Source organism: Sprattus sprattus (genome assembly GCF_963457725.1).
Source record: "Sprattus sprattus genome assembly, chromosome: 11".
Classification (NCBI taxonomy): Eukaryota; Metazoa; Chordata; class Actinopteri; order Clupeiformes; family Clupeidae; genus Sprattus; species Sprattus sprattus.
In genome coordinates, this window is record NC_137909.1 from 15,187,888 (window position 1) to 15,208,773 (window position 20,886).

Consider the following 20,886-nt stretch of genomic DNA (forward strand, 5'->3'; position numbering starts at 1 on the left):
TTTAAAATTAATAACTGTCAAATCAGTATGTCGGCCACGTAGCGGTGGTTCGGGAAGCAATACATGAAAGGTGCCCCCAGGTGCAGGGGAGAATATGAGTGTTGGCACCTTGGAGGGTTCAAACAGAGTGCCATGCATCTAATTGCTGGAGTGTCCACTTCATCTGGCAACAGAATACTAATAGGCAGGAAAGTCTCCAACATAGTTTTTAAGTGTGCATAGATTTTCACAAGGCCCGACACTGCTATATGTCTTATAGTGGTGTTGGGTGTTGTGTTTCTGTGACAAGCTTAACTTGCTAGATAACTGATGACTATGGCAGGGGACATTGCCAGACCTCAGCACCATGTCTGATCCTGTGTTAGCTGATAACCCAGGTAAAAATGTAGAGAGAGACAGAGAAAGTATTGTACTTTAATGTGGGAGAATTGTTTTGCAACATCAAGCGTCTTACAATTAATATATGGGCACATATGATACATATTATACTTATACGTTTAATACTGGCAAATACTACAAACAATCACTGGGCTGATGACATGCAGTGTGTATATAGAACAATGACAAACAAAAACGGCCTCCAAAGTGTTTGTAATAAAAAACTTCTGATTTCACAGGCAGAGCCCCGGCCATGGAATAACTCTGGCCCAGATCTTAGGTGGCCCTGAGCCCGTCAGAACCAGCTGCCGTTTGGGCTGGTTGAGATTCGGTCTCGACGGAGCCCTCAGAACAAACAGCTTTTAGAGTCTGGTTTCCCTCTCATGCGGAACTCTCTTTGTCCTTTTGCGTGTTTACGAGAAGCCCTAGTGATCTCACCCCGGGTGTGTGTGTATGTGTGTGGGGGTTGGGGGGTTACTTTCTCAGCACCTTACGCTGTCAGAAAAGTGAACCGTTGGGCAGAGTGTGTTTCAGGAGTCTGACAGACTGCAAGTTCTTTTGAACCGGTCTGTCTAGATGGAGGGGTGAAAGGGAGAGAGATAGAGAGAGAGAGAGAGAGAGAAGGAGAGAGGGAGAGAGAGAGAAGGGGAGAGAGAAGCTGAAGAGAAAGTGTGAGGGGAAGAGGGGGGAAAATGGACAAAGAGAGGCAAACAGAGGTTAGAGATGGAGGGGGACGAAGAGTGAGAGAAAGAGGATGAAGTAAGAAGAGAGAGAGAGAGAGAGGAAAGAGAGATGAGATAGGCAGACAAAGAGAGTGACAATAAAAAGCAATAGAAGTAAAGAACGAGAGAGATAATGGGGGAATGAACAAGGCTTTCTTGTTCAACAGCGACACTCTCCTCCACAGTCTCAGATCATTGAAATGAAGGTAAACTCTGAGTGTTTCATGAGGCAGCCCCTCAAGGTCATTAATTCTTATCACGATACACGCAAATAGCTGACAAAGGCAACTGAAATCTAGTAGTAGTAATCCTTACTCTTGACAGTGAGAGTGAATGCACAGAACGTAGGTTGTTGCTATTGTACATTTGCCCATATGCTACTCCCTATGGGAGCTCATGCCCAGGCTGCCGAGTGCCAGTATGGAAATGAAGCGTGTTGTTGTGTGGATATACTCTAAATGTACCAGCCACAGTAATCCTCGGGAACCAGAGGCACGTGCCAAGATAACAGCCCCTCTCACACAGGACGCCACTTTGGACTAAACTGCGCCAAGGAGAAACATGCCACTTTCTGTCAGTGTTGTCGAGTTGAGCGAAACAATCGGGCGGAAATTGCACTGGGGTGTCTCCTCGATAATTGGAAATGTGAGCTCTGTAATTTTGTAATCAGGGCACTACTTTGCTATTGGCAATACTGCCTCCCTGAACCCAATCCCAAATGCCTGGCAGCAAAGGAGCTCAGCCTGAGTCTGTGCTCAGATAGCGCACTGTGTGGGGTGTGTGTAAGTGTGTGTGTTCACGTCCTTCTCATCAAAGAGAATCACCACACATCTCTCAGCCTCTTATTGTTTGCTTAAATGTGGGACATCCCTTAAGTAATTGGTTTTATTACCAATGATATATCTAACAAGGGTCAAGTGTGGGTTAGGGGATCAAAGTGTTGCAGCTGCAGACGGCAAACTACTTTTAGTAGTATTGATACTGATAGACGTTGCACTTAGTTACTCATACTAACAGACTTTCATACACACAGACATTTGCTCCAGTCTGACACCAAGCTTCTCAAAGTTTGTAATTGCAAACTTGACATCAGAAAAAACCCAACCGGGTAAAAATAATACGGGTACACTGGGCGGGTAAAAATCATACTGGTACACTGGTCGGGTAAAAAAAATCGGCAAATGGATATTTTCACATTTGATTTACTCATTTGAGCAAAGAAAACCCTCAAGAAAGTCTTTCAGAAGATTATTTTGGTCTTGTAATATTGATTTGAACCTTTGCTTGCCAAGGCAAACCTTCAGAAACAGGGAGTTTTTGAACAGGCACTCGAATTATATTTAGAGCACTGAGGATGAGGTAAGAGAGAGGGAGAGGAAGAGAGAGAGAGAGTGAGAGAGAGAGGTGGGTGGAGAGATGGAGAGAGAGATACAGAGAGAGATAACAAAAAACAGAAGTAAAGAGAGAGATACTGGGAAATTAGAGTTTTATTCTTACCCACTGTGTTGGCTTCCCCTTTGAAAGCTGAGAGTAGGGAAGAGTGCATGTCTGTTCCTGGTAGGAGAAGCAGAAGTCATGCTGAAACACCCAAAACTCTGTCACATGCTACCATGTCAAGAGAAACAAGCTTCTCCACTTATGTCTGCGTTGAATGCTCAGCATAAAGTAAGTGTGTTTTCAGCAGTATTCACATTCAGTGTGGTAGGCTTTTGCAGTTGCTTTTGTGCAAAGTTTTTTAGCACTTCTTGATGTTTTTGCGTTCTATCCATATCTGTTTTTAATCACAGCATTATTGTGTTATATCTCATGAATCACTTTATACTCATGAGTCATTCACTACAATCACACCGTTGCCTTCACTTGCAGGTTCCATCCCGTACCTCACACCTAAAACCATGATGTTCTTCTTTCTTTTGGCACTTTGTTCAACGGTTCCTTTATCAAGTCAGACTACAAAGTTGTGGTGTCCCATGGTGGTGGTCAACACTTCTGTGCATTTGAACTGTTCAGACAGAGAGTTTAAAATCATCCCAGAAAATCTGCCCTGGAATGTAACGGAACTCGATCTTTCTGTAAATCAAATAAGAAATGTGTCAGCAAACTCCTTGAGGCATCTATTGAATTTAACTTCCATTGATTTAAATAGCAACATCATTGAATACTTTGACAATGAGGATGCTCCATTTTCACACTTTAAAAGTTTAAAAACGCTGCGTCTTGAGAGTAATAGACTTTATGAAGTACCAAGAACTCTGCCTTTGCGGCTATCTACTCTGAGTCTGGGATCAAATCAAATAAACTCCATTAAGTCGGAAGACTTTTCAGGTGTTCCATACATTGAAGCCATTAATCTGGACAACAACTGTTATTTTCGTAACAGCTGTAAGGAATCCTTGATCATTGAGAATGGGACGTTTTCTAACCTCAACCACCTGACCAACCTCTCCTTGACTAGGAACGGATTACAAAGAGTCCCGCTGCATTTGCCTGAGTCAATAGTGTATCTAAGACTACTTCTAAATACCATTGCATACATCAACAAATCTGATTTTAGTGGTTTGACTTCACTGCGATTCCTTGACCTGTCCGGGAATTGCCCTTTTTGCCCAAATGCCCCTTTCCCTTGCAAACCCTGTGGTGACAAAGGTTTGGTGATCCACCCTGAGGCGTTTACCCACCTGCCCAGGCTGGAGGAACTGCGCCTATCTGGTAACTCTTTAGAGACGGTGCATTCCATGTGGTTTCAGAATCTCACTAGTCTGAAGTATCTGTTCATGTCCTTCAACTTCCTCATCAGTGAGATCCGAAACGGAGAGTTCCTCTCCTGGCTGCCACTCGTGGAGGTCATGGATCTGTCTTACAACAACCTCAAAACAACTCTCTCCCCAAGATTAACTATTTCACAACATTTCTCAAAAATGACATCACTGAGGGTCTTACATCTTCAAGGTTACTACTTCTTGAGACTTAACAGCGAGGACCTGGAACCCCTTTATAACTTACGAAATCTTACTGTGCTGAATTTGGGGGTCAATTTCATCCAACAGACCCAATTCTCTTTTTTAAAACACTTTCACAACTTGTCTGTTTTCACGTTAATTGAAAATCAAGTCACTCTACTTTCATCACCAGAGTCGAAATGCTGTCCCACTTGTGTGCAAGACGGGACTGATGAACACAGCGATACACCAGTCCTCTTTAGGCCATATATACACTGCGATGATGATTATCATTCATACCCCCCTGCCATCAAACCGGAGTGTCTGAATGCCGGCAATGTGCTTGACCTCAGCCGAAACATAATTTTTTATATTAGTCCAGATTTTTTCAAGGACACGGAAAACATTGCCTGTCTCAATCTCTCAGCGAACTCCATAGGAGGCACTTTTAACGGTTCTCAGTTTAGACATTTTCCAAAACTCAAATATCTGGACTTGTCCCATAACAGAGTTTATCTGTCCTCAGACCAGGCATTCACTGAATTAAAAGACCTGGAACATTTGGATCTAAGCCATAACAAACACTACTTCCAGGTGATCGGGTTAAACCACAGTTTAGCGTTCACCCGACATCTTAATGCTCTAAAGGTCCTCGACCTACGGTGGAATGAGATCAGTTCACTGACAAACCCACACATGGACAGTGGTTCTTTGCAAAAGTTGTACTTTGCAGGGAATCGGTTGGACTTGATGTGGCGCAATAGCCAAGGTTACCGCAGCTTATTTAAAAACCTTGCAAGTTTGCAGTCTCTTGATCTCTCATGGAATAAGCTGAGAAGTATTCCCAACGATGTTTATGAGAAGTTTCCAAAAACTCTAACATTTCTAAGCCTGAATCAGAACGGTCTTTTGGGTTTCAACTGGCATATGCTCTATCATCTGCCTCAACTCCAAGAACTACACCTAAGCAAAAACAAACTATGTTACGTAACCGAAAGTCTCTCGTCACTGACTCATCAGCTAAAGGTGTTGGACTTGAGCTACAACAACATAGGGCAGCTGGCTGGGTCATTACTCACGGGCGTGGTGAGTTTGAGGACCCTGGATATCAGTTATAATCTTCTAACCACCCTTAATGGAACTACTTTCCAGACAGGTCAGGATACCACTCTACAGATGCTCAAACTGGAGAACAACCCCTTTCACTGCACATGCGACCTCCTCGATTTCATCCTCTGGATACGCTCCAGCCCAGTGACCTTGCCTAACCTTGTAACTAGAGTGCAGTGTAACCTACCAGAGTCCAAGAGAGGCAAGTCTATTGTGCAGTCTGACATCGACACCTGCATCAACGATAGCATCGCTCAAATCTTTTATGCTGTCTCCTCCTCTGTGGTAATCTTAATACTCTCCAGTGCTGTTAGCGCGCACCTCTTTTACTGGGATGTGTCGTATATCTTTAGCTTCTTGAGCGCTAAGGTGAAGAGTCAACGGCCAAGCCATGCGCTATACATGTACAACGCCTTCGTGATCTATGACACCGAAGACCCGCTCGTCTCCGATTGGGTGCTGAGTCACTTGCGAGTTGAGCTCGAGGAGCATGGCGGTGAGAGGGTCCGCCCTCTCTGTTTGGAGGAGCGCGATTGGGTGCCCGGCATTCCCATCATTGACAACCTCTCACGGAGTGTGCGTCTGAGCAAGAAGACCATCTTCGTGCTGACCGAGGGCTTCACTGGCAGCAGCCTCTTCAAAATGGCCGCCTTCCTAGTACACCAGCTTCTGGTGGAGGAGGGCCGGGACGTGATGGTGCTGCTGCTGCTGCAGCCGGTTTTGCTGCGCTCACGCATCTTGGGTCTGCGTCGCTGCCTGTGTCACCACAGCGTGCTGGAGTGGCCCACCAACCCGGCTGCCCAGGGCTGGTTCTGGCAGCAACTGCGCAGCGCTGTACGCATCGAGAGACAGGCATCACACAGTAAGCTGCACAGGAAGTACTTCTCCAGTCGCTAGAGAGAGAGAGAGAGAGAGAGAGAGAGAGAGAGAGAGAGAGGATTCTGTTCCACACAGCATTGCAAACTTGTATTTGATTTATTAGTGATTGAGAACTAAGCCTCACACTACAGGCTGCACAGGAAGTACTTCGCTAGTGGCTAGAACACCTCAGAGAGTTCTCTGATAGCTGATGATGGATCTTGGACTGGTTCTGGTCTAGAGGCCAATGCGCACTGTGATTTGCTAAAATAGTGTTGGTACCAACAGCTGACTACAGGACTGTTCTGGGCCCAAACCATAGTACACAAGTCTGTATTTCAACTGTATTTACCCTTGTGTATATAGCTATTTTTTATTAATACTTTATGTGTACTTTATATAGTTAATATACTTTATTTTTGGGTTGTTGAAGTAGAACCTCTCATTGAATGGATCTCTATTAAAGCCTAGTATATTCTTACAGTGTATGTTCACTATCCTGTATTGGTAATGATATCTGGTGCAGCAATGTATTGCAAGTTGTTTTGACTTATGTCTGATGCTAATCACAATGTTCTTTGTTATATCTAGACATCTGTTGGTTTCGTTCTTTGCATTTGAGAAACTCACCCACACACACAGTCAGCAGTTTTTGCATGCATGATAATTAGCAGGTCGTGAATTCACAGTTAGCAAACAAGGGCATAACAGAGGTTTCTGCAGCCCACAGGTCAAGAGGGTCACACAATTACAATAAAATTCCCCTCAGCGCTGGAGAAGTCAGTGGAGAATGGTGACAGAGATAAAAAATGAAACCATTTCACCAGTGGACGACCCGCACTGTTATGGAGCGAAATGTGCACAACGTATTCCGCTGTAATATATATATTTGGTTGAAATTATATCCATGATAGACAAGAATCCTTGTGGCGGTGTGTGTGTGTGGAGACACTCACACACGCACACACACACACACACACACACACACACACACACACACACACACACACACACACACACACACACACACACACACGACCATACTAGTCTCAGAGCTGAATACACCAGGTCCCTCTATCCAGCTTCTCTCTCATCTTTTATTTATGTCTGTGGAGATGATGAAAAATGCATGAGTCTACCAATGAATGAATGTAAAATGAAAAGGGGGGTGGGTATGCACTGTACTGACAGCCTGAATATCTCTATCTAGGACAAGGGTGGTACTCGGTGCAAGCTTCACAGAGGGCATTTGTTGGTGTGTGGTAACTGCCCATGGCACAAATTCCTCCAGTGACGTGTTTGGGTACTTTTCAAGTATCAAATTACTTTAGTGATGTGTTTGGGTTCTTTTCAAGTATCAAATTACTTCACTGATGTGTTTGGGTACTTTTCAAGAATCAAATTACTTTAGTGATGTGTTTGGGTACTTTTCAAGTATCTAATTACTTCCGTGATTTGTTTGGGCACTTTTCAAGTATCTAATTACTTCAGTGATGTGTTTGGGTACTTTTCAAGTATCTTCCATTTATGATTGCCGGATGCTCTGCCTACCCAGGTATTGCTTGACCCTGATTGGACTCTATTCTGATTCTGAGGCCCCCACGACCTCTGGATGTCTTACTTTACTAGCATCCCAATCGGCATACTCTACACCAGCACTGTGTGCTAAGTGTGAATCTTCATCCTGAAGAGGTACCCAGGCACAGAACTGAGGTGTCAGCCTGCCGGTGCCTTACTCCAGCCCGGACGTACTGGATCCTGTGCGAACATGCTAGCTGCTACCTAGGTAATTGCTGATGCATATCAGGGTCAGGGGGAGTGTGTGTGTGTGTGTGTGCGTTTAAGAGAGAGTAGAAGAAAGAGAAGAGATAGAATCTATGACTGTGTGTGGGTGTGTGAATAGGACAGAGAGAGAGAAAGAAAGACAGAACATTAGACTATGTGTGTATGTGTGTGTGCGTGTGTCTGTGTGTCTGTGTGTCTGTGTGTTTAAGAGAGAGTGAGAGAGTAGGAGAAAGATGGATAAAGAATGTGTGTGTGTGTAAGACAGAGGGAAGAAGCCAGCATTGGAGCTAAGCATACTGAATAAAACTAAGTCTTTTGCATTTAAATTTGAAAGAATCATGTTTGGAATGGTGAGCGAGTGACTAAGTCACCAGACCACTTCTTGTCACTCACACTGGGGCTTCCGGAAATCCCACAACAATTGACAGCACTCAAACACACACGCGCGCACACATACAAACACACAAATACATACACACTAACAAGCATTCTCTCCCCAAAGATAGATGAATCATCCATCTGTCAAATAATACGCCAAAATAGCTGTATCATCCATCGGCCATGTACCAACCTACTAAATCACAGAGACAAAAACGCACACGCACACAAACACGCATAAACATACACACATGTACACACTCTTACACACACACTAGCACAGATTGTGTGAGCTGCGGCACTGCTGCATGGCATGCTAATATTAACGAGTGATCATGGCGCAGTGGAGTCGATCGGCGGTCACTGCTTTCGCGCGTCGTGTCGAGTTGCATCACGTCACATCGCACTGCGTCACGGTGGCAGCTGAGGCGAACGCACGCTTAGGTTCCTCATCCTCATCAGTCTCTGGGCGCTTGTCAGGCTTAACACACTACCCAAAACAAACAGCGTGCACCCCATCGGGGAGGGGTGTGTGGTGGTGGGGGGTGGCTCGTGTTCGTTTCACTCCACAGGAAAGCTGAAGGCTCGGGGCACAGGGGTTATTTATGCAACAGGGGAAGGCGGGGTGGGGGGGGGGGGGGGGGAGTGTGTGGGACAGAGGGGAGAGAGTGAGGGAAAAAGTGTGTATCGAGTGTGTGAGAGAGAGAGAGAGAGAGAGCGACAGAGAGAAACAGAGAGGGAGGCAGAGAGATACAGAGACAAAGAAATAAACAGAGGGTGTAGAAGAGAGAGAGAGACAACTACAGACACACAACAGAGAGAGAGAGACAACTACAGACACACAAGAGAGAGAGACAACTACAGACACACAAGAGAGAGAGACATCTATAGACACACAACAGAGAGAGAGAGAGACAACTACAGACACTCAAGAAAGAGAGAGACAACTACAGACACACAAGAGAGAGAGAGACAACTACAGACACACAAGAGAGAGACAACTACAGACACAAGACAGAGAGAGACAACTACAGACACACAAGAGAGAGAGAGACAACTACAGACACACAATGGAGAGAGAGAGAGACAACTACAGACACACAAGAGAGAGAGAGACAACTACAGACACACAAGAGAGAGAGACAACTATAGACACACAACAGAGAGAGAGAGAGACAACTACAGACACACAAGAAAGAGAGAGACAACTTCAGACACACAATAGAGAGAGAGACAACTACAGACACACGAGAGAGAGAGACAACTACAGACACACGAGAGACAACTACAGACACAAGACAGAGAGAGACAACTACAGACACACAAGAGAGAGAGAGACAACTACAGACACACAATGGAGAGAGAGAGACAACTACAGACACACAATGGAGAGAGAGAGACAACTACTGACACACAATAGAGGGATAAGAAGAGACACGACACGATAGAGAAAGAACTACAGACACACTTGAGAGAGAGAGAGCGAGATAGGAAGAGCAAGAAAGACAGCAAAAAAGAGAGACACAAAAAAGAGAGAGTAAGTGACAGTGAGATGATCAGAGAAGGCTGCAGAGAAAGGCTGACAGAGATGAAGTGAGAGAGAGAGGGATGAATTAGAGAATAGTGACATAGAGGGAAAGGGGGAAAGAGAAAGAGAAGGAGAAGGAAAGACAGAGAGAATATTGAGCTGGATGAGAAGGAAAGAGAGAAAGACAGAGAAGAGGAGAGAAATGGAGGAAAGAAGGTCCCTTGGGTGTCTGTCCAGCTGTCTTCAGACAGCTGTTGGTGTCCAGGGCCCCTGCACAACTCTCTGGAGACCCCTGGGAGACCTCCAGCAGCTGACAGCTTGGGTGTGACACATGAGGGGGCCGCCGATGACAGCGCATCCCAGAGAGCCTCTCTTCAGCCGGGCAGACAGAATGCAGGCCTCTACCCTCCTCACCACAGCACGACCATACCACAGCCATCATATCCTCATCAACACAGCCTGATGAGAGAGCGAGACTGTGTATGCGTTTGTGTGTGTGTGTGTGTGCGGATGGGTGTATGTGTCCGTGTGCCACTGTGAGTGGGTCTGTCTTCAGGCGAAAGTGTGTGTGTTTGCATATGCATGTGTGTGTGTGTGTGTGTGTGTGTGTGTTTGCATATGCATGTGTGTGTGTGGGTGCGTGGGTCAATGTGCCACTGGGTCTGTCTCTATGTGTCTTTAGGTGTGTGTTTCATTGTGTGTGTGTGGTTGTGTGTGTGTATGCAAGCATGAACGTTTGTGTCCCAACCAATCATTTAAGCAGTAATTTGAATATTTACTGTGAACCAAAAACAGGAAGAATAACAGGAAGTGTATGTGTTTATGAGTTTGTTGCTGTGTGTTCCTGTGGAGGAGAAGCCATGCTGGTGAGAGGCGCCACGCCTGGTGCTCCCATCTTTTCTCGTCGAGCCTTAAGGAATGAAACTCTTTTGGGAGTTGGATGTGTCTGAGGCATGGTGTGCAGGCATGTGTGTGTCTAAGTGTATGTATGGGCCTTTGTGTATGTGTGTGTCAGGGGCTGTGTGTTTGTGTGTGTTTGTGTGTGTGTGTACTTGTATGTGTGTGTGCATGTGTGTGTGCACATGTGTGCATCTGCGTGTGTGTGTGTGTCTTCTTGTGTGTGTGCATGTAAGTGTGTGCATGTGTGTGTGTGTGTGTGTGTGTGTGTGTTTGAGTGTGTGTGTGTGTGCGTGTGTGTGTGTGTGTGTGTGTGTGTGTGTGCGCTTGTGTGCGTGTGTGTGCGCGCAGGAGTGTGAAGGGTCTGTGGTTATTAGCTGCTGTTTTATCCTGCATTATTAAAGGGAACATGCCAGTGGCTAATTAAGCTCAGGGTAAAGAGCCCCCCCCCCCCTTCCCCCACACACACACCTCTCTGCTATCCTCTCTTTGGTAAACTGATTGCTTGCTCAGAGCTTCGCGCTGTTTCTTTGACATTGACCCCGCCATAATACTCCAGATGCCGAGGCGAGACGTGACTGGAAACTGTGATCGCATCTCCAGCACACATACGCCATCTTCCCTCCTTCTCTCCTCAGCGAGCTAACAAGGGCTCGGCAGAAACCTGCATGTGACTGCGGCGTGACATGCTCGTCTGCTTCTCCCTGCTCGCTTAATCTGCCTATTGCTTGTCCTCATTGGACAACACACCACAGGTCCTGGAAAGAACACTTCACATGTTGTTCTTGAAAGCTCTAAGTAGAACCTTATAGCCAAAGGTTCTAGATGCTACCTTTGTATCTTAAAGTGAATCCCTGTTCGTGTTAAGGATGAGCTCTATTCAGGAAGTGTGTGTCAGGTGTGTGTTGGGTATGTTAGCTTCCTTCTCCTGTGAAACAAACGGAGGGCTGGAGTGACTGAACAAAGCCGGTCTTCTGGTGCTGATGTCCTGAGTGGTGTGTGTATGTGGTTTTTGAGAAATGGAGAAGGGGGGATAATTTACTGTTTCTTACCTATGGGCATTCGGAGAGGAGGAGAGAGAATGGGACATGAGAGGCATAGCCTATGGCACACAGGAGTCTCTATTAGCCCATTTAATAGAGGGGGTTCCTGAGGGAGAGTGAGGCCAGGGTCTCCTCTTTCTCTCTCTCTCACACACTCTCCCTCCCTCTCTCTCTCTTTTCTGTCTGTACCCCACAGACACCCCCCTTTTTACTCTCTTCTCTCTCTACTTCACCATCTCACCCATCCTCCCCCTCCAGTTCTGTCTCCCTTTCTTTATTATACCCCCTTAGAAACCCCATTTGCTTTCCCCATCTCTCTCTCTCTCACTCTCTCTCTCTCTCTCTCTCACACACAGTGTCTCAGCTTCACCATCTCACTCATCCTCCCCCTCCAATTCTCCTACTGTTTTTTTAACTCCCTTACTTTCTCTCTCAGACAAACTCAAAAGCCTTTATTAACGCGATAAGCATTTTGATGTTAGCATTTGTATTTGCAGTCCAGTGAAAGTCCAGTGAAATAATTGCACTATACTTTTTTTGAAGGTTGATAACTTTTTATTCATTTTCCAGCCCTTTCTGCAATATCCTCCCTTTTGTTCTCCTCATTTTCATTACTCCAGCATTACACAGCAGTTGTGTGGAGGAGAGAACCCTTTCATTTCTTTCTAAGGAGTAGTAATTTCTTCCTGCTATTTAGGGCGTTTCAGAGGCAAACATCTTCTATCTTCTTCCTCCCCGAGGCCGCTGAGGCGAGGAGCGGGGAACACAGCTGGCTCTGGTGCTCGCGCCTTGACCTTTAGTGGCAGTCTGTTTGTCCTTGGAGTTTGTGGTTGCCTACACAATATTTTAATTGGGCAAAGTGGTCTGCTATTGTGTAGACTCAATTTAATTTCTGGAGGCAGACCAATTCACTCGCCAGCTCTCCTCTCTCTTAATTTCTCTCGCTCTCCCCTCTCTCCACTTTCTCTCTTTGAGATGGTGGTCATAAGTATCTGGGTGTGTCAGACAGTGAGGTGCCCTGAATGGCAGATTGGTGCCCAGGTAAAATGCACTACATAGGTTATTTTGGGAGTGGGGGTGTGTGTGTGTTGGGGGGGGGGGGGGGGGGACCTTATCAACATAAGTGGGTCATATGCATTGGAAGGGGGGTTGAAAAAGAAGTAATGTGCTATCTCACTTGAGGATGCAGGGGGTGGAGGGGTGTGTGTGGTGAGGGGTAATCTTACACTTTTTCTGCAACCGCCCCATTCCTTTTGTTCCTGTAGCCTGCCTTTGTTTTCATATTATACAGGTGAGTGCCACACAAATGAGGAGGATTGCTGAAAACCAGAGCAGGTAGAGGAAACAGACAGGAAATAGACAGCACCTGAGCGTGTTGTATCCTCCTGTAAAAGTGGGCCAAAGGTTCTTTAAAGTTAATCAGAGCATTCACTTCCAATGGACCTATATCTCACATGCTATATTATGTGCACGTCGGCCTGACCTAGCTCAATACTGCTATTTTTATAGATTATGAGATGAGCAATTTAGGCTATGTGTTTTAATTGATCTGTTGTATATGCTGAAACGTTTTTGAGAAATATGTAAAAGTTGCTATTTTTTTGAATTATTATTTCAAATGCCAGACCCTGGCAACGCCTAAAGTGGATAGGGAAATAAAATGTATTTAGTTCAAAACAAAACGGGTAAAAAGACAAATAAATGATTCAAGATAATGTAGACATGTATACACTAACATCAGTCACAGTCACCCCCAACAATGGGACAAGAGCAACAAAAATTCGACAACTGCAAGATACCTTTTAAATGAAAAGGCAGGCATGTGTCTTCAACACGGGTGACTGGGTAAGCTTTCCTTGTATTTTATTTAGCTAGAATATAACCTCAACATAATATATCCAGACTCTGTTCTTGCTGTAGGGGAATTTAATGCATATAAAGTATGACTGTTTTCTGAAGACAGCGAGGGTAGACCGTACATAAGAGGGCCAGCGATGGGGGGGGGGGGGGGGGGGGGGGGCGGGTCTGTCTCTGAGCTTGGTATGTATGTTGAGGATCAAAATGGGACACGTTATAGCCCAAAGCTTTTCGTAATTATCTGTGATGGTGAAGCCAAAAGTATTTCAGCGCGCGGAGCCAGGGGGCAGCAGAGCGCGAGACTGGAGAGCCGTTGACTCAGAGGCCCCGCGTATGGAGCTCGCTCCAGGCTCAAGCTGACTGTTTGACTGTTTGAATAAGCAGCACTGAGCTGAAAATTATGGCGCAACACGGGAATTTCCTTCCCGGCGCGACTGCTGCGAGGCGCACAGGTTTGAGCGATTGAACAAACGCCATATAATACCTTCCTCAGCTGCCGCCCGTGGCTTCGGCTCAATCAAACTGAGCAAAAGGCAGAAGGAGGTGCACAGGTCCAGTGCGCGCGGGAGAGATGGACACCTCGGGGTTTTATCTTGTCAATACAACGGTTATGTTGGAGTGTAACTGCATTGTCACGGCGATTAACGCCATAGTAGTTGTCCCTAACCTGACCAGATAATTAATGCGAAGATTTCCACGGTAAGAGAATCATCGAAAAATGTGGTGTCAGTGTAGGCTGAGGAGGAAGGTGGTCTTCAACCAACTGGCTGATGGGTTTAGTTAATTTTCTCTTATGAAAGTCAGCCTGCATTAATCTACCGGACTTATTTATACAAACTATGAATGCAAATGTTGACCAAAAATGAAAGTAGCCTATATACTAGTGTAACTGTTTAACTAACCAAATATTAAGTTTTTGCATATATAAAACAAGTAGCCTACAAATCTGTCCAGATCGAAAAATAAAATATTATGCAAATATCATTGTCAAAGGGGTAGATCACACAAAAATACGTTATTTCATGAACTGCTCGACCACATGCCAGCAGTCATATGTTTGCTTTTCATTGCAGCACAAAGGCTATCCAGTAGGATGCCAGGAATAACTGATCTCCAATGGCATCCCCTGCACAGACAAATAGATCCTCTGTAGAAACAGGCACTTTATTTATTTTGTCTAGCTCTGTGAGTGTTCCGCAGAAAAGGAATGTAACCCATGGATCCACCGGCATAAGGATGTAGAATTAAAATTTCTGGGTCAACTCTCCCCAAGTTTAGCCAGCTGGTACACCTGAAACCTCTCACAGCTCTTCTATTGTGTCTTATCCCAGAGAAGAAACAAACACACTCCCAAAACCTTAACAAACTAACAAAGAATCAGACACTTACATTGATCCAAAAAATGTCATTAGGGATGAGCATTTATTTTGTCACAGCTAAATCTACATCGGCTTCCCTACACAGTTCCTGAGTTTGTGTGAAGTTGTGTGTGTAACATGTCACCTCACCTCTTGACAGCTCCCGGCTGTTTGTTAAACTACCTGTTGGTTTGATCTCTGCCGCAAGGTGTCCCTGTCCAGTATTTCATCTGTTTTTGCTTTGGTTGGCTCGGCCCTCTCGTCTCGGCCCGATACTCCTCAACGTGGTGTGAATTTGACCTCTGTCAGCCCACATGTGCTCCCCGACCTCCCAGCGTGACCTTTAGTCTCTGTTTTGACAGCTTGATTAATTACGCACTGTTATGATTTATGAGCCAGAAATACTTAAAAATAATGGACAACAGGTGGTCCTGCCAAGGACATTGTCTTAAGTGAGTGTGTGTGTGTGTGTGTGTGTGTGTGTGTGTGTGTGTGTGTGTGTGTGTGAGAGAGAGAGAGAGAGAGAGAGAGGAAGTGTGTATTGAATGGAAGGACATTTATTTGTTTTGGAGAATGCTCAGTGGGTGTAAAACCCATTTTTGAGGGGTGGGTGTAAAGTGCTGAGATAAATGATCACTCTCTTTTATACAACTGTGGGTTTTGAGCTACCACATCCTAGAGAATTACAATGCCATTGAGGAAATACAGAGAGAAAGACAGAGTATACATCTCTGGATATGTATGAGGCAGTTAACTTGCCAGTGTATGGAACAATACATCATTATTTTTTTTCATGTGCTTCTTAGATCAATATCATTGGAAATCTAACTTTCTGTCTGTCTGTCTGTTTATCTCATTTTAAAATAATTTTTCTGCTGACTCCATTGTTGCAGCCCAATCCTCTGATGCTAAAGTCGAAAGAGGGATCCTATTTTTCTAAAGGTTTAGTATTGGAATCTAATGCAATTCCCCTGGCTATGAATAATGCACTACATCCCTCTTTTCCCCTCTCTCTGTCTCTCTTACTCCCATCCTCTCTTTCGCTCTCTCTGCCCCCCTCTCTGCCATCCTCTCTCTCCCATCTTCTCTCTCTTTCGCTCTGTCTCTCCCACCCTCTCTCTTTCCCTTTCTCTCTCTCCCTCTCTTTCTCCCTCCTTCTTACCGCCTGTGCTGGTTCTCCTGAATAGGGTTTGATTTGCATGGCCCTGGGCAAGGTTTCTTTCTGGCATTGATTTGCCAGTGCGAGTGCGAGTGTGAGTGTGGCTGTTGTGTGCATGGGCATTGATCGCTCTCTGGCCTCCCAGAGACACTACCACACAGAGTTCATCCTTGACGTCTCGGGCACGGCAGACTCAGTAATACACAGAGAGGGAGATCGGGAGGGAGAGCCGCCGGTAGTCTGTGAGGACCTTGCTGGGTGTAGCCACAGCTGCTCACGCAAAGACTGTGTGTTAGTGCTCCCTCAAAAATTATTTAATCTAGAAATTTAACTTTTTTTTAAATGGTCTTCATTTAAAAATAATTAATAAATTACTGTGTTTTTTGTTCCCTCTTGGAAGTGAGGTGACCTGAATTTCACATCGGATGATGGGAGCGAAGAGGAAAAGCAGAGAGAAAGAGAGAGATAGAGAGACAGAGGAATGTAGAGAGACGGAGAGAGACGCTTGCTCTTTATAATAGTACCCCTGTTGAACCGTTCAAAGTGGAAAATACTCTTATCTCTGAAAAACAAATGCAATAATGACATTTCATTGTTTAGAAAAGACATGGACTTTTGGGGGCGGTGTATGTTGGGCTGTAATAGGGGGATAGAAACGCGTGGCGGGGGGGGGGGCCCAGAGAGATGCAGGGGTAAAAACACAGTTGTATTACACCATCACACATTATGCCTCTCTTTAGAGGAAGGGGAGGTGGTGGCTAGCAGAATTTAATTTAAGAGTGCGATGTTCCAGCGCCGTTCACCTGGAGGCCATGCAGGAGTGGTGGGCACTGATGATTAGTCTGTACCTGGTGGCAGGATACACACACACATACACGCATCAAGCTCTCACACACCGAGCTCTCTCTCTCTCACACACGCACACAGTGTACAGCTAAAGAGCAGGCCACACTGATACTGATAGGTACAGTGTGAAAGGTGGCAAAAACGTCTCTGCCCCCAAATCTCTTTTTTTCCCTCCTCTTTTTCTATGTATCTCAAGGACAAATGTGTGTGACAGCGAGAACTAACACAAAGCAGAGAGAGAGAGAGAGAGAGAGAGCTCCGCAACACAGGTCTGACTGGGAGAGAAGGGGGGGGTTGAGAGAGGGAGAGAAGGTGACAGAGAGCTCCTGACTGACTAGGAGAGAAAGAGAGAGGAAATGAGAGAATGGGAGAGAGACAGAGAGAAGGAGATAGAGCTCCCGAACAAGGTCTGACTGAGTGGGAGAGAGAGGGTGAAAGAGAGCTCTTCAATACAGACTGGGTGAGGGAGAGGGAGACAAAGAGAAGTCCAGAGAGTGTGTGTGTGTGTGTTTTGGGGGCAGGGGGTGTTGGTGAGACTTGGATGAGTTGAGAGTATGTGTGTGTGTGTGTGTCTGTGTGTGTGTATCTAGAGCTCCGTCCCCTCTGTAATGCAGAGCTGCCCCAGGGAGTGACCTATGGGTGTGAGAGGGGTATTTAGAGTTGCCCCAGGGAGTGGCTTGTACTGGGTAGGATTGGGCCCAGGTCTGGTTAGGGTCATTGAGACTCAGCCTCCATTGGGTTTGGGCCTGTACAGCAGTGGACAGATGTGTAGGAGTCGTGAGGGCCCTTTGTTTCTACATGGCAATCAGTCCGGCTGAGTTCATTATTCTGGGATTCTGTACATGGCAGCCCTCTTGGACAAGGCACCAAATGTGGCCAGGATTGCCGTTGTGGTTAATTTGTATGAACACTACAAAGGTCAAAATAAAACGTTCCCATGACAAACTTTGTTTCCATGACAGACAGTGTTTACTTACCCCACGGCTTAATTCTCTCTCTCTCTTTATTTTTTTTCTCCCTCTCTCTCTCTTTCCCCAGTCTCTTTGTTTTTCACCGGTTTATCTGCTGCCCGCCTCTCCCTATTCCCTTGCCTTTGTTCCAGAAAGGTGTAGATCCTGTCCTCTCCTGCCTCATCAGCAAAAATATTTATGAGGTTTCCTGCTCCTGGTTCCACTGCTGACGTTAGAAGAGAATGTTCCATTTCCGGGAGCTACGGCCCTGGAGTTCTCAGTTGCCGCCGGCAACCTTTATCCTTTATCTTTATTCTCTCTTACCAACATAGACGAGGGAACTGGGATCATTCTAGAATTTGGGTTTTGTACCAGTGGATTAGATAGATTAAATAGATTTGGACTATTATTTAGATTTTTCATCAGTTCTGAAAACACACACGCATGCAAGCACGCACACACACACACTTACAGACAGACACTAGAAAGGCAGACACACACACACACACCGGGAAGCACGCACCACCGTCACAATGATGATTAATGGGCTTTCCTTCCTGCAATTAGACAAAAGGGCTGAACTTCAAAGGCTTGGGAGAGAAAACTAACGCTGTCCGAGTCTGAGGTCCACACAGAGGCGAGAGCTGTCACAGAATGAGTCTCTCCAGCTCCGCTGTGAGAGGGTGAACTAAAACACAGATGGCATGTGTCTGCTCCATCCATATGAATACTGCACCCCGAAAATGCAATCTACTCTATTCTAGTTTACTTTTCTCTACCAAAATCTATTCTACTCTACTCCACTGTACTTTATTCTACTCTCAGACTAACTCCACTGCCTTACCATTTACCCTCTCTTTAAGATAACTGGATTGCTTTTCTGACAACTATCTTACAAATGGGTGTTCTGAAGAGAACAAAAATACAACTTCAAGACAGTCCTGGGGTCTATAAATGCTCAGTAATATTTCAACACACGCCTGCTGTATTAACCTATCAGGGTTTTTCTAGTTGTGACGAAGCCGGCAAGAAAGGCTATTATGTCCAGCAACTTTAAGTAGTGCATGCTGAATTGTATTTAGATTTCTGACATGATTTGTATTGTGTTATGTAAATATATTCAATATATCTACTCTACTCTCAACTCTACTTTACAAACACTAGGTGCTGTGAAACTTACATTGAAGTATTGCATTTCATCTGCACATTCTTGCATAGTGTTGCACTGAATTTGCACAGTGAGCATGCACAGTAACCTGTGACAGGGGTGTTGTGTGTTGGCACTGTGCTTGAGGGAATGTGAAAGGGGATGTGTGTGTGTGTGTGTGTGTGTGTGTGTGTGTTTGTGTGTGTGTGTGTGTGTGTGTGTGTGTGTGTGTGTGTGTGTGTGTGTGTGTGTGTGTGTGTGTGTGTGTGTGTGTGTGTGTGTGTGAGTGTGTTTGTGTGTGTGACACTGCGTGTGTGTGTTTGTGGGGGTTGCGGTTCTGCTGACAGGAGGTCCAGATCTCTGATGTGACCCTGGTCAGTCCCATCTCCACCACAGGATCGGGGTGCCACCAGCAGTGCTCTGATGACTGTCATCCTGTCAGAGCAAGATCTTCTCTCAAAAACACTTGCTGTGTAGTTTCCATTGTCCAGCATGAGTACACACACATACAAGACACACACACACCAGAGGCGGCTTGGCCATTCAAGCAGATGAGGTGATGCTTAATAAAAAAAACATAAAAGGGAAAATGACACTGATTCAAAGTGCGTGTCTGTGTGACTGATTACTTGCCTGTATTGTTGCATATAACATAGACACACTGATCAAGTAATATGTACAAACAATGGCCCCCAGGATTTCAGTGCAGTTGACCAGAAGTTTGTAGTTTTTAGTGGTAGCATTTGAACACTTCCTGGTTCCAAAGAAAAAAATCACTATAGAAATAAAAAGGTGTAAGCGAAACTACGGCAGTAGAAAGCCTGGACAAACCGTTTGGTGAGTTTATAGTCTACAGTCTACAGTTTATCTTGTTATCAGTTGGTCATTTGTAAATAACTGTTGTCTCGTTTTTGTGAAAATAGAGATGTTGCTACAGACTACATTGAGTCATTTACCTCAAACTCACACCCTGCGGTTTCTTATGAAACTTAATGTTACAACTCTGGCGCGCAAAACGTCTGATTTTTAATATACAACAGAAGTGTTAATGCAATAACAATGTGTTAACTCAAGTTAACTGTGTGGTTATTGTGAGAACACCTGTGATTCCCAATCGGTAAAGCTAGCTATGGCTAGCTGTTGCTCACCTTGTGGAATTGGAGATGCATTAGGTAAGTGACTTATAGTTCACCGTTATAGTTCACCGTTAGCTGAGAGAAAGAAACAGATATTACGATAAAGTAGGTCTAAAGTCAAAGTATGTAGAGATGACATTCACATGCGGGGTCTCTGAAAGTGTTATTTAACTACAACAGGTGTTATTTTGTTGATCCCTAAAGCCCCATTCATTCTCTCGTAGGGATTTTTTTTTCAACAAACCACAAAATGACAACTGTCACTCTTTAGGTGTAATCTGTTTTTCAACAGACCTTTAGTCCCGGTGTTGTACCCGATTCAGCACCCCCGTCAGAATATGCACCCCCTTGACGCACCACTCGCAGTTCGCCTAAACAAACGCAGGGAAAAATACTATACTACGATTTCATTATTTGTGAAAGAGATGGAAGAGAAGAACACAAGTGATTACAGTCTTTAGAACTGTTCTAAAGAGTACAAACAACCGATGTTTTTCTATGCACCCCCTTGACGCACCACTCGCTTGATCGGAAAGGAAAGCAGTTCGCCTAAATAAACGCATGGAAAAATACTATAGCCTACTACGATTTCATTATTTGTGAAAGAGATGGAAGAGAAGAACACAAGTGATTACAGTCTTTAGAACTGTTCTAAAGAGTACAAACAACCGATGTTTTTCTTCCAAAAGCCTCGGATAATAGCGAACGCAAAAGAACACCTTTTTGTTCTGTGGAAATATATAGCCTACCCCAGCCATGACTACAAAATGAATTAATGTAATTTTGAATGAGCAA

General features: G+C 45.0%; 2 protein-coding genes across 2 annotated transcripts; both read left to right on the forward strand.

Moving 5' to 3' along the window:
* Positions 1-346: 346 nt before the first annotated feature.
* On the forward strand, positions 347-5,517 carry tlr8b (toll-like receptor 8b; the record flags this gene model as incomplete). The annotated part of the gene is made up of 3 exons (XM_080847481.1): positions 347-377; positions 3,444-4,633; positions 5,503-5,517. 3 exons carry the CDS (start codon positions 347-349, stop codon positions 5,515-5,517), a joined length of 1,236 nt encoding a protein of 411 aa, XP_080703607.1.
* Positions 5,518-5,551: 34 nt separating this feature from the next.
* On the forward strand, positions 5,552-6,046 carry LOC308372326 (toll-like receptor 7; the record flags this gene model as incomplete). The annotated part of the gene is made up of 1 exon (XM_080847482.1): positions 5,552-6,046. One exon carries the CDS (start codon positions 5,552-5,554, stop codon positions 6,044-6,046), a length of 495 nt encoding a protein of 164 aa, XP_080703608.1.
* Between the last annotated feature and the right edge of the window lie 14,840 nt (positions 6,047-20,886).